Here is a 12,595-nt window from a genome sequence, read left to right as displayed (position 1 = left end):
ATAGTGGAAAATCTTAAAAAAAACTTTATTTTGGGGACTATTTTGCCTCACAGCGCCCTGCATATATTCCTCCACCATGAATGGATTAAAAACATGTTTTAGGCGCAAAACCTTCTCCAGACTATCATAAAACAGTGTCTCAGACATCAGGCAGTGAATTCATAACCATTTCATGTAGTAACTTTCTGTGAGGGAGCTTTTAGAGGTGGACGTCTGGTTCCTATCACCACCACTGTGAACAATTCTGATTCTGTAAGTTTCTCTAGAACGGAGCGTTTCACACCAAACCACTCTGAACGACTCTGTTTACATCTTAACCAAATTTAATTATGCAGATATTTTGAAAAAGCTGTTTAAATTCCCCTTTAATGTTAGCGTCTCTGCTTTAATGCACTGGAATCACAGCTACATGCTGGAAAGCTGGTGCAGACTGTCTGTCTGGAAGAAAGACAGCAGTGAAGAACAACGACTCGGCAATTGACAAACATTTCATGCATGCTAACTGCCCTTTATTATGTTAAATGTCAGTCCCAGTGGTGACATGCACTGGATAATGTGTGGGAGTAATGACTCTGTAGGCCTGGGGTGGTCTGTACCTTTAACAGGGGGTCCTTGTTCTGGAGAAGTAAGAAAGTCACCGTTTTAAGCCGTCAGATTATCATGTATTTCTCACATTCCATCTTGTGGTGTGAAATACCTTTAGTGTGGCTTTTGTTTACAAGCAGCCCAAAACTCAAAGGGGAACTTCACCGATTTTCACAAAATTTCTGCATAATTAAATAGATAAGAGTTTGTAGACAAACTCATTCAGAGCGGTTTGGTGTGAAACGCTCTGTTCTAGAGAAACTTACCGAGTCAGAACTGTTCACAGTGGTGGTGATAGGAACCAGACGTCCACCTCTAAAAGCTCCCTCACAGAAAGTTCCTACATGAGATGGTTATGAATTCACTGCCTGATGACTGAGACGCTGTTTTACTTAGTTTTGAGCTAAGGATTAGGCCTAAAACATGTATTTTAAAAGCCATTCCTGGTGGAGGGATATATGCAAGGCGTTGTAAGGAAAATAGTCCCCCAAAATCTTTTTTTTTCAATATTCCATGTAAAAACTCGGAAGGCATGTGTAGGTTCACTGGTTGGTTTTGGATAGTAAATAAAATAACTATATTTTTGTTGAAGTCATGGCAACCCCTGGTTCCTACAATCTCTACAATCAACCATTTCACACCAGACCACTCTGAATCACTCTGTTTACATCTCAGCCTCTGAATTATACAGACGATTTTGGAAGACACTGGGTGGAATTCTCCTTTAACAAACAAATCCTCATAAACATGTCTATGCAGAAGCTTGTTAAAAACTTAACTTGAATTATCTGAACGTTACATTTTTTAAAGTTTGTGAAAATGTAAACGCTCACCCAGCAGCACAACTAAATTAAAAATGTAAAGTAAATGAAATAGGATCACAAGGTTCTATAGCTTATGTATAATGTAGATAATGATAAAATAGAGGTAAATCAGAAAAAAAAATACAATACTGTTTTGCCTTTTATCACCTTGTTTCTACTGCTCCACCAGGAATGGATTAAAAATGTTTTAGACTGAAACTTTTAATAAATAAACGCTCATAAAACGTACGCAGAAACGTGTTTAAAGGTTTAGACTCGTCTAGTCACGTTACCTAATTAATTTGCAAAACAGGACTTTTATTTAATTTTATTTTATTGATGCAAAACAAAGCATCGCACGCACACAAAACCTTTAATAAATAAACGCTTATAAAACCTACGCAGAAACGTTTAGTCATATTACATAATTAATTAGCAACACAGGACTTTTATTTTGTTTCATGTCATCTCATTGATACAAAACAAAGCATCGCACGCACACTAAACCAACACAAAACCAAAAATCAAACGAATAAATAAATAACTGAAAGCTGGATTGTATCCAGGAGTATCCAAAAACAAAAGAGAAATTAAAATAAAGCGCAGAGACGGAAAAAAAAGGCGCCTTTCTTCTTGTTTTTTAAATCGTCTGTGCGCGGCATTCTCTCCACACACGTAGCAACGTGACGTTTCGCGACGGCGAGCCCTTTCATTGGTTGTGAGGCGTTTAAAGGTACCGCGCTGCGCTCTGATTGGCCGGCAGCTTTTGGACGCGAAATTCAAACGTTTCGGTAAAGTGGCGCTTTTACTCTCCTCCCGCTTCAGTTCGGCAGAGCCGGGTTTGCCGCCTAGACTCGCGATGTGGAGCTAAGGTGTCGATTTAAGACGAGAAAAACGACATCGAGCCATAAAAATCCCCTGATTTACTCCCGAGGTAAGATGTGCCGCTTGTTTCGCAGGAGTTTGTGCAGCATACGTTGCATTTTCTCCATTTCTTGTTCCAAACTCCCCGTTCCACCTTAAGTAGTACGGGCGCCAGAATGGAACTGCTGCACCACTTAAGGTGGAACGGAAAGTTCGAAACAAGAACCTTCGTGTTTTTACTTCATCTTTTGTTCTTGTTCACCTGGAACTGTTTTAAGATGCATATTAGCAACGAGACTCATGCATTTTTCATTTTTTTAAGTCTAAAGTTTTATAAAATGGCTCTAAATGAGGCGCTAAAGCTAGTTTAGCTTTGAGTTTCGTCTGCTAGACTGGCGATTGGCGCGTAAATGACCTTAGATATGCAGTTAGGTGCTAAAGTAATGTTTTAGAAGAGCTTTAAATAAAGCAGAATGCTTATTTTACAGCAGTAAGAGCAGCACAGATGTGTATATTCCTCTTTTAACGTGTATTAACTAATATTAACACTGCACAACATGTTGAAGTTAGTAGAGCTAACTTGGTTAGGAGACCAGCTAAGCTACATTATAGCATGTAAACAGGATAAAAGTTTATACACTAGTTATATAACGTGTTACAGATTTGTTGTGACTAAATAGCTGGTTAACAAATGTGTTGTAAGTTGGTAAACCAGCCACACAGCTATTGTAGCTAATGTCTGAGCTTATTAGTAAATGGTGGCTAAACATGAGGTAGTATCTACCTAGCTCTGAAAGGGGAATTCCACAAAGTTTTCAAATTTTTGTAAAAATCAACCCTTGAGATGTAAACATTGTTTTTTGGAGTGGTTTGATGTGAAATAGTTGAATTGAAGAGACTCAGATTTATTTATAGTGGTGGTGATGGGAAGCAGGGGTCACTATGTCTACACAAATATAACCATTTTAGTCACTATCCACAGCCATCAGTAAGCTTACACATGTATCTCACATGTATGAGTCTTTCTATGGAATGTTGATGGTAAAATAGTGGGAAAATCTGGAAAGATAAGTTTTCTTTAGGGGCCATTTTGCACCCCCTGCATATATCCCTCCATCATGAATGGCTTTTGAAATACATTTTAGGCTTCAAAACTTTAATAAAATGAAGTCTCAGACATCAGGCAGTGAATTCATGACCATTTCATGTAATAATTTTCTGTGAGGGGAGCTTTTAGAGGTGGATGTCTGGTTCCTATCACCACCACTGTGACTCGTTTCTCTAGAATGGGGCACTTCACATCAGGTCACTCCTAATGACCTTTTTTGGCTAATTTACATCTTAACCATTTTATTACGCACAAATTTTGAGAAGTTGGTGGATTTCCACTTTAAACCACCTCATGTTAAATGACTTATTTTGATTGAGCTTTAGAGATTCTTTTTCAGTTCAGTCAGACTAACAGAGCTGCATTTGACAACTCCATGTATGCTTATCAGTGTTATTGTTCACTGTTTTCTAGTTTTGGCCTTCTGCTGGGACCACGTAGTCAACCAATATGAAGTGTCTCGCCCTGACTAGAGGTTCAGCAGGCTCTCTCTGTGCAGAAAAGGATAAAGTGGAGCCTCCAGTGGTGTTAAAGGGCCAAACAGCACCACTAAGCACCAATGGCTCAGGGCAGGTCACGCCTGCTGTCTCCTGCCCCACAGAGGAACATCTGAAAGGCCCTCACAATAAAGAGAACTGCAGAGAAAAGCGCTGTTCTGCTGACTTGCCCTCTGACGACGAGGTCATTCTGAGCAGTTCGAGCCTGGCAGAGGACAGCGGCTACCTGTCGCTCCACAACAGCCAGATAGAACATGTGGACACTGCAGAAAGCTCAGAGAGATGTGCAGAGCAGAGAGACTCCACGGTGTCATCAGGCACCCATTCAGACTCTAATTCTTCTTGCCTGCCTGTACTTAAGTTCCAGGAGGAGGTGTGCAAAGCGCTGGCGAACAGCTACAGAAAAAGTCAAAGCTACGACTGGACTGTCGTTGACAGGATAGCTGAACTCCACGGCCTTCAAAATGTCATTGGAGGAAAGATGGGGCTGGAGCATGTGGACATTCTCTGTGGTCTGCTGCAGAAGGACATGAAGCACATCCTTACCAGGATCCTGGGCCTGCTGGGGGAGAGCGACTTGATAAGGTAAATTCGTGGATTTACATTAACACTAGTTTGCCATTCTTTTTAAATACGCACCGTTTCAGTGTGCCCTAAAAATCTGCTCTTGTCGACAGCTGTAAGAGGGTGAGCAAGACGTGGCGAAAAATCATTTGCCAAGACGACAGAGCTCTTCAGAGATGCAGGAACGCGGAGAAGATGCGGAGGGTGAGTAGTTCGTCGTCACTGGATGCAAAAAGAAAATTGATCTCGTTTTGTCGTCTCTCATCTCACCTGTCCTGTTTATTTTGTTTAATTGTAGGACTCGGGAAGATCCATGGGGTCTCTATCCAGGGACTTTTGTCTAAGCAGGGTGGTGCTCTCTTGCCTCCAGACGAGAGTAACCTCCTCCACCCCTGTCCACAAAGCCAAGAAGGCCCTGACCCAGACAGATAGCACTGTAGCCACGCCTAAGACAGGCCGCTTTGCGGAGTTTCATGAGGTGAGCATGAATAATAATAATAATTTTGCTTAAGTAAAATGCTTGATGAAATTTGTATGATTGGCAGCTGCAACAGGCATTCAGTTTATCACTTTCAGCACTGATAGAAGCTGCAGCATCTTGGGTTTTAGTTTGTAGCAACATTCAACATCGTCCGTGTGTCTGTAAGCTGATTTTTGATATTTTGTCCGACCTGTTTGCAGTATTTACTGTAGCTTCTTATGTTTGTGTAATTCGACACAAATCAGAGCTGCAATGAGTTACAACAGGGCTCGCACAGTTCTGTTCTGGCGGGTTTGTGTTCAGCTCAGTTTGGGGATTTTCCTGCTGCGACCTTCCTAATCTTATCTCCTGGTTGCTTCTTCAAGGTTTTCTTTAGTAAAGGAAATGGTTTATTTAGGCTCTTATTTATAGAACCATCTGCGTGGTGAAATGGTTCTTCAGATTAATGGAGAAGCCTGACAATGTAATAGAAGAACCCTTTTTGGTGCTATATAGAACCATTTAAAAAGATCTATGTAGAACTATATGCAACCTTCTCCATCCATCTAAAGCATGAAATGGTTCTAAGTGGAGCCATTGCCTTTACTAAAGAACCATCTTTAAGTGTGTTGGGTTAAAACTAGAGAGAGCACAGTACTGCTTTATCTTTTCTGATACAGATAATAAATATTGGGTGTCAGATGATACTAATTCAACGTTTCTTTAAAAACAAACTACTGAAACAATACACTAATCCAGACAGCATGACATCACACTGTTAGTGTATCATGATACTTTGAGACATTATCACAATACATGATATGAACCGTGATATTATGTAATAGTTATAACAGACAAAATAGAACTTGTAGTGCCACTTTTTTAATTGTAGTAGTGATAAAAATAATAATCCTACTACAATTATTTTTAATCAACATTTTACAAAATACACTGCACAAAATCCAATTAAAGAGGCTTAATTATGCTCACTTTGCAATAATACTTGTTAGTGTTGTACTGATGATATCTGCAGTATACTCACTAAGACATAATCTGTCACAATAGCATATCATATTACCCAGCCTCAGTTCAAGCCAGAGCAGTTTATAGACAATAACTGCAATTTAAACCTTACAATATTGGCCAAAAATTGCAATGAGATTTTCTTCAAACCGATTTGAAATTTCTCACATTGTTCTGTGGAAACTGAATATTCTGTGACTTGGGTTCCGGCAAGGAAGAGTCTGACCCTGACCTGTAGCCTTTTACTAATGACTTACTTTATTTAATCTTTCTTTCATTAATTTTCCTCCCTGTTCTGCCAAATTTAACGTTTCCTTTTGCTTCTTTTCACCAGGCTACCAAATCGCTAAAAAGCCACGAATCTCTGAGAAGTTGTCGGCTCTGCGGTTCTCCGGCGCGGTTCGACTCTGCCATGCAAAGGGCCGTTTGCATGCGGATTAGCTGTGCCTTCGAGTTCTGCTCACAGTGCCAGTCGGCCTACCACGGCTCCGCTCCCTGTCAGCGGGGCATGATCCGGGCGTCGCCACGCTCCCAGACTGTTCCTGTCGCAGGTTCTGCCCGCAGTAAACGCAGCATCCGGCGGCTCTGAGCTCCACCAGTTGCACCACTTGCACCTTTTATTTTTTTTAAAAAAAGAAAACTGCCTTTATCTCTGAAGTTACAGACTTTTATGAGCAACTTTTTATAACAGACTTTTTATAACAGTCTCGCTGTTCCTCAGTGTGTCCCCAATGTGAAGTGATGTGGGTCACCCTGCCAGTGGTCCTTGCACACATTTGTAAAGTACTATCATACTGAATGCCAAAAAAAATGTCTGAGAGGACTGAACAGCCCTCTCAACGATTTAATGTTTTATAAGATTTTTATAAATATTGTGAATGTTTTAATGAAATAAACAGTCTGTCTATCGTGTCAGTGCAAACTGTAAATACTTACATGGCTGAATAAAAGTCCTATATTTTTAAGCTTGTGTTTCTTGATTTCTTTAGGCAAATGGAAAAAGTATTGAGCCTAAAATGGATCATTCAGAGTGGTTTGGTGTGAAACGCTCTGTTCTAGAGAAACTTACTGAGTCAGAACTGTTCACAGTGGTGGTGATAGGAACCAGACGTCCACCTCTAAAAGCTCCCTCACAGAAAGTCACTACAGGAAATGGTTATGAATTCACTGCCTGATGACTGAGACACTGTTTTATGATAGTTTTGTGAATGTTTTTAATCTGTTCATGGCGTAGGGTGTTTTTGTGATTAGTTTTGATTTACTTGATTTAGTTTTTAAGAAGATTTTGGTCTAAAATACTTTTTTTAAAATAAATGTATAGCGGAGGGATACATGCAGAGTGTTTAGACAAAATAGTCCCCAAAGAAAACGTATTTCGGATTTTCCACTAATTTACCATCAACAACATTTCATATAGACTCAGAAGACATTTTTGTCTATATTTGAGTTGTAGACTGATAAATCAATGTGATCAGTTATTAATCTCAGTGTTACTGAGCTCTGCTAAAGCCTGAGTAGACTGATAAATCAATGTGATCAGTTATTAATCTCAGTGTTACTGAGCTCTGCTAAAGCCTGAGTAGACTGATAAATCAATGTGATCAGTTATTGATCTCAGTGTTACTGAGCTCTGCTAAAGCCTGAGTAGACTGATAAATCAATGCGATCAGTTATTAATCTGAGTGTTATTGTGTTACCGATAGGAGCAGTAGTGGGATTATGGGAGCTGCAAAAGGATTATGGGGCAGCTCAGGGATTATGAGAGCAGTAGTGCGATTATGGAAGCAGTAGTGGGATTTTGGGAGCAGCAGTGGGATTATGATAGCAGCAGTGAGAATATGGGAGCTGCAAAAGGATTATGGGGCAGCTCAGGGATTATGATAGCAGCAGTGAGAACATGGGAGCAGCAGTGGGATTATGATAGCAGCAGTGAGAACATGGGAGCAGCAGTGGGATTATGATAGCAGCAGTGAGAACATGGGAGCAGCAGTGGGATTATGATAGCAGCAGTGAGAATATGGGAGCAGCAGTGGGATTATGATAGCAGCAGTGAGAACATGGGAGCAGCAGTGGGATTATGGGAGCAGCAGTGAGAACATGGGAGCAGCAGTGGGATTATGATAGCAGCAGTGAGAATATGGGAGCAGCAGTGGGATTATGATAGCAGCAGTGGGAATATGGGAGCAGCAGTCGGATTATGATAGCAGCAGTGAGAACATGGGAGCAGCAGTGGGATTATGGGAGCAGCAGTGAGAATATGGGAGCAGCAGTCGGATTATGATAGCAGCAGTGAGAACATGGGAGCAGCAGTGAGAATATGGGAGCAGCAGTCGGATTATGGGAGCAGCAGTGAGAATATGGGAGCAGCAGTGAGATTATGGGAGCAGCAGTGAGAATATGGGAGCAGCAGTGAGAATATGGGAGCAGCAGTGAGAATATGGGAGCAGCAGTGGGATTGTGGGAGCAGCAGTGAGAATATGGGAGCAGCAGTGAGAATATGGGAGCAGCAGTGGGATTATGGGAGCAGCAGTGAGAATATGGGAGCAGCAGTGGGATTATGGGAGCAGCAGTTAATCATCTGTAGCACCCTTTTACCATTACTGCATTTCTCTTTAAATGTGCTGGACTGTATTATTTATGTATTTATATTTTTACGTTAAACCTGTCCAGGGTGTTTCCCGCCTTCCACCAAATGAGCCGGGATAAGATCCAGCACTCCCTGTGACCCAGGAGGATAAGTGGGTTAGATGATGAACGAATGAATGAATGTTTATATTTATATATTTGTAGTAAAACCTTTTGTGAATCTGTTCTTCTGCATGTGAAGTGATCATGAAGTTATCTGGTTATTAGTGTGTTTGTCCTGTAGATGGCGCCACATTCCTTTGTTGCTGAATGTTTGCTTCTCCTTGAAAAACCAAAAATCCACAATGAGGTCTGTACTCGGTGCAGTTTCACTGTGGAGTCAAGGGAAGCGAAGCACCTTAGTTTCTGTCACAGTGTTGGTTTTTGATTTTTCTTATAAAAAGGTCTGGTTTGTATACGAAACATTTCTCTTCATCACTCAGCAGGGCCGATTCCCCAGCACAGACCAGCATGGCTGCTCACCAGCAAAACCAGCATATGTTGTGTTTTGGATGCTGACCATACTGGGTGACCAGCTAAACCACCGACAGACCCTCATAAACCAGTGTAGAAAATCACGAATGCATGCTGGTCTGTGCTTTTATTTCTGCAGGGATCATTACTTTGACTCTTTTTGTATCAATCAATCAATCAATCAATCAATCAATCAACCTTTATTTAAACTCGGAATACATTGAGGGAGAACCTAATTTACAATGTAGCCGAGTAATACAGGAATCAGGGATTGAGAAGTTGTACAGTAAAAAATAAATGAATAAATAAATCAATAAATAAATAAATCAAATGCAATAATTAGATAATAAAAATCATAAAAGTAAAATTTAATAATAAGAAGGTACCAATAAACTGTTAAATCAATAAACGATTAAAATTACAATATATATCAAGTAACAGAGCAGATAAGGATAAAATAAATAAAAAACAGAAACTAAAAAATAAAAGAAATAGATGTAAAACAATAAATTGACAATAATAAAATAAATAAAAAGAGTAAAAAGAACGGTAAAAAGTAAAGAGTTAAAAGTAAAAAGTAAACAATAGCTCAGACACTGCTAAAACATACCAAAAGTCATATTAAAAGTTGAGTGAAATCAAATAAAGCAGTGTCAGGCTGAGTGGAGCTGGTTAGAGACTAAAAGTTTAAATATTCTCTGACACCAGAGAGCGAAGTTTTAGTTTCCTGTAGTGAATTCCAGCCACTGGTGTAGCTAAAAGTAGATTTCCCAGCTCAGTAAAAGCTCTCGGCATCTGAAGGCTCCAATCACTGGAACGAGTCTGATAAGCTGCGTTATTTACACTGAGCGTTTCTGTGATCACGATGGCCAAAAAGCGCTTTATAGATAAAAATAAGCCAACGAGTCTCCCTGATGCACAGACAGAGACGACCAGCCATCCTTTTCAGATAGTATATAAATATCAGATATATCTGATATGTCCCACTTTCAGATTGTTGTAAGCTTATTATAAGATTACTTAACTTATTTCTAGACATTATTTACTTGTTTTAAGTGATTTTATCTCTAAATCATTAAAAAGAAATATGCTAGATGTAAGTATGCTGTTGTAAGAAACAGGCTAGAAACTGAATTATCTGTAAATATACTGAGTATACTGACTTAATAAAATCACTAAACCAAGTAAAATGTCTAGAAAGTGAAGTTAAATCTTGTAATAAGCTTAAAAAATGAGAAATTTTAGATATATTCACAAAATTTAAGATCATTTTACTTGACAAGTGTTGCAGGTATTTGATGAGAGTAGAACAAAATGAGCACAGCAGACTGAGCTCATCTCGGTTCCAGCTCTCCTTAAAGACCAAACACTGAAGAGTTCCACCTCTAAACTCTCAGTCACTCACTGAAAAACTAAAACCACAGTTTTTTCTTAGTGATTTTATATCTTTGTAGTCAGTTTTTCAGAGGACATTATAGTCTTGATTTTGTTTTAGTATTTCCCACACACACATACACATCATCTAAACCGCTTATCCTTCTGGGTCGCGGTGGAGTGCTGGAGCCTATCCCTAGCTTTCACTGGGCGGAAGGCAGGATACACCCCGGACAGGTCGCCAGTCCATCACAGTAGTATTTTCCATTATTTTAAAATTTTAATTATATTTAACAGTCACATTTTTCTCTGCTACACTCTTAAAAAGATGTTTTAAAGGTTCTTTAGTAAAGAAAATGGTTCTATTTAGAACCATGAACACTCACAGAACCGTTTGCATGATTAAATGGTCCTTTGCATGGGGAAATCGTTCTTCGGATTGAGAATGTGCTGTAGGTGGTTCTATATAGAATCTTATAACACCAGAAAGGGGTTCTGCTATTGTTACAATGTCATGCTTTTAACAAGAGAAGAACCCTTTTTGGTGCTACATAAAACTATTTTCAAAAACGTCCAATATAGAACCACCTACAGCGCATTCTCCATCAATCTGAAGAACCATTTCACCATGCAAAGGGTTCTTTGAGTGTTCATGGTTCTATATAGAACCATTTCTTTACTAAGGAACCCTTGAAGAACCATCTTTTCTGAGCGATTTACTGTGGCTATTTTTGTAAAATGGCTTCAAAAGCTCTGTCAGTTCTCGCTCTTTTATACCTTCAATGTTTTACTGTTACACTCTCAGAAATAAAGGTACTAAACTGTCACTGGGGCAGTTCTCCTCTTGTCACTGGGGTGAAACCCTCAAGGGTCCATCTCAGTACCTTCAGTCAGGGAACATAACTGAACCATAATCCACTGAAATGATATGTTCTAAGCTGTACTGACTCCACACACCCCGTCTCGTCTCCAGGCTTTTATTTTACTGTTCTGTTTAAAACATTCGGTTATGAAAAGGTACAAATACGAACTTTTCACCTGGAAAAACTTATTTAAGGTTCACAATCAGACCTTAGAACCACTGTTGGAGCTTTGAGGGAACATTTACACTGTTTGTACCTTGATGAACGAGAACTGTACCTGAACAGAACCTTTATTTCTAACAGTGTACACGTTACTGATCCCACAGCTCCCTGGACACAATGTGGGGTTCTAAAACTTACCGGAACCCTGCATGTGGGTCAGTAGGTCATGTTCTGACTCGGTTTACTTCTCAGAACTTCTCAGTGTTGCGTTTCCTGTAGCTCAGACTGGAAACAGAAAAGGGTTAAAGTCTATTTCAAACTCAGTCCTGTAGAAAAAAGTGGTCAGACAAGCTCCAAACTTCACGGAGACGCTGCAGCCTCACACTGACAAAGGGGTCAACAATCAATTCCACAGTCAAATCACAGTTGATTGGTGTTTATAGTGTGAAGTAAACAAACATCTCTGCGCAGTTTCAATCAAGGATTTAACAGGAGTAAAATCAGATCAGACTGAACCGACAAGCAAGCAAAGAAACTCAGGAACACCTGGTTTTGTATGGCTGTTTAAAAAGAACAGTTTCTGAGAGTCACTAACGCTAAAGACTTACTGAGTCTGTCAGACCAGTCTGATCATTTATCTGCGCTTTGGACACAGTTGGGAAAAACCTGTAGCGTAAACAAAAGTACATTTGCAAAAATAATATCTGTAAGGAATCGGTCAAAGAATTCACACTTATCAAAATAGGTTAGAAAAGAAGGAAAGATAGAAGGAAATAAGAAAATGAGACAAAAAATAAAGGAAGGAAGGAAGGAAGACAGAAAGAAAAGGACAGAAGAAAAAGACAGAAAGGAAATATGAAACAAGAAGTAAATGAAGGAAGAAAAAGAGAAATAAGAAAGAAATTGGGAGAAAGAAAGGAGGGAAGGAAATAAGAAAAAGAGGAAAGAAATGGAGGAGGAAAAAGAAAGAACAGGGGAAAGAAAAGGAAAGAAGGAAATGAGAAAAAGAGAGAAGAAAATTAAGAAAGAAAGAGAAATGGGAAAGAAACGAAGGAAAGAAGAAAGATAATGAAAGGAATTAAGGAAGAAATAGAAAGAAATAAATGAGTGCATGAAGAAAAAGAAAGAAAGAAAGAAAATGTCTTGGGAAAACAGATGAAAGCAGTCTATATCATCAGGTACAGAAAAATCAG

General features: G+C 39.4%; 1 protein-coding gene across 1 annotated transcript; it reads left to right on the top strand.

Moving 5' to 3' along the window:
- Window positions 1–2,016: 2,016 nt before the first annotated feature.
- Window positions 2,017–6,555, top strand: fbxo5 (F-box protein 5). The gene is made up of 5 exons (XM_036573389.1): window positions 2,017–2,322; window positions 3,775–4,442; window positions 4,535–4,625; window positions 4,720–4,899; window positions 6,239–6,555. The coding sequence occupies exons 2-5, from the start codon at window positions 3,811–3,813 to the stop codon at window positions 6,491–6,493; spliced, it is 1,158 nt and encodes a 385-aa protein (XP_036429282.1). The 5' UTR covers window positions 2,017–2,322; window positions 3,775–3,810; the 3' UTR covers window positions 6,494–6,555.
- Window positions 6,556–12,595: the final 6,040 nt, after the last annotated feature.

This window comes from Colossoma macropomum, unplaced genomic scaffold (genome assembly GCF_904425465.1).
Source record: "Colossoma macropomum unplaced genomic scaffold, Colossoma_macropomum, whole genome shotgun sequence".
NCBI lineage: Eukaryota > Metazoa > Chordata > Actinopteri > Characiformes > Serrasalmidae > Colossoma > Colossoma macropomum.
Note: the sequence above shows the minus strand (reverse complement) of the source record. Positions and strands in the feature narration are given on the sequence as shown.

Coding starts and splice junctions, on each gene's coding strand:
- fbxo5 (XM_036573389.1), top strand. CDS start 3,811: ATGAAGTGTCTCGCCCTGACTAGAGGTTCAGCAGGCTCTCTCTGTGCA. Junction 4,443..4,534: donor GGGGAGAGCGACTTGATAAG/GTAAATTCGTGG, acceptor TCTTGTCGACAG/CTGTAAGAGGGTGAGCAAGA. Junction 4,900..6,238: donor GCTTTGCGGAGTTTCATGAG/GTGAGCATGAAT, acceptor TCTTTTCACCAG/GCTACCAAATCGCTAAAAAG.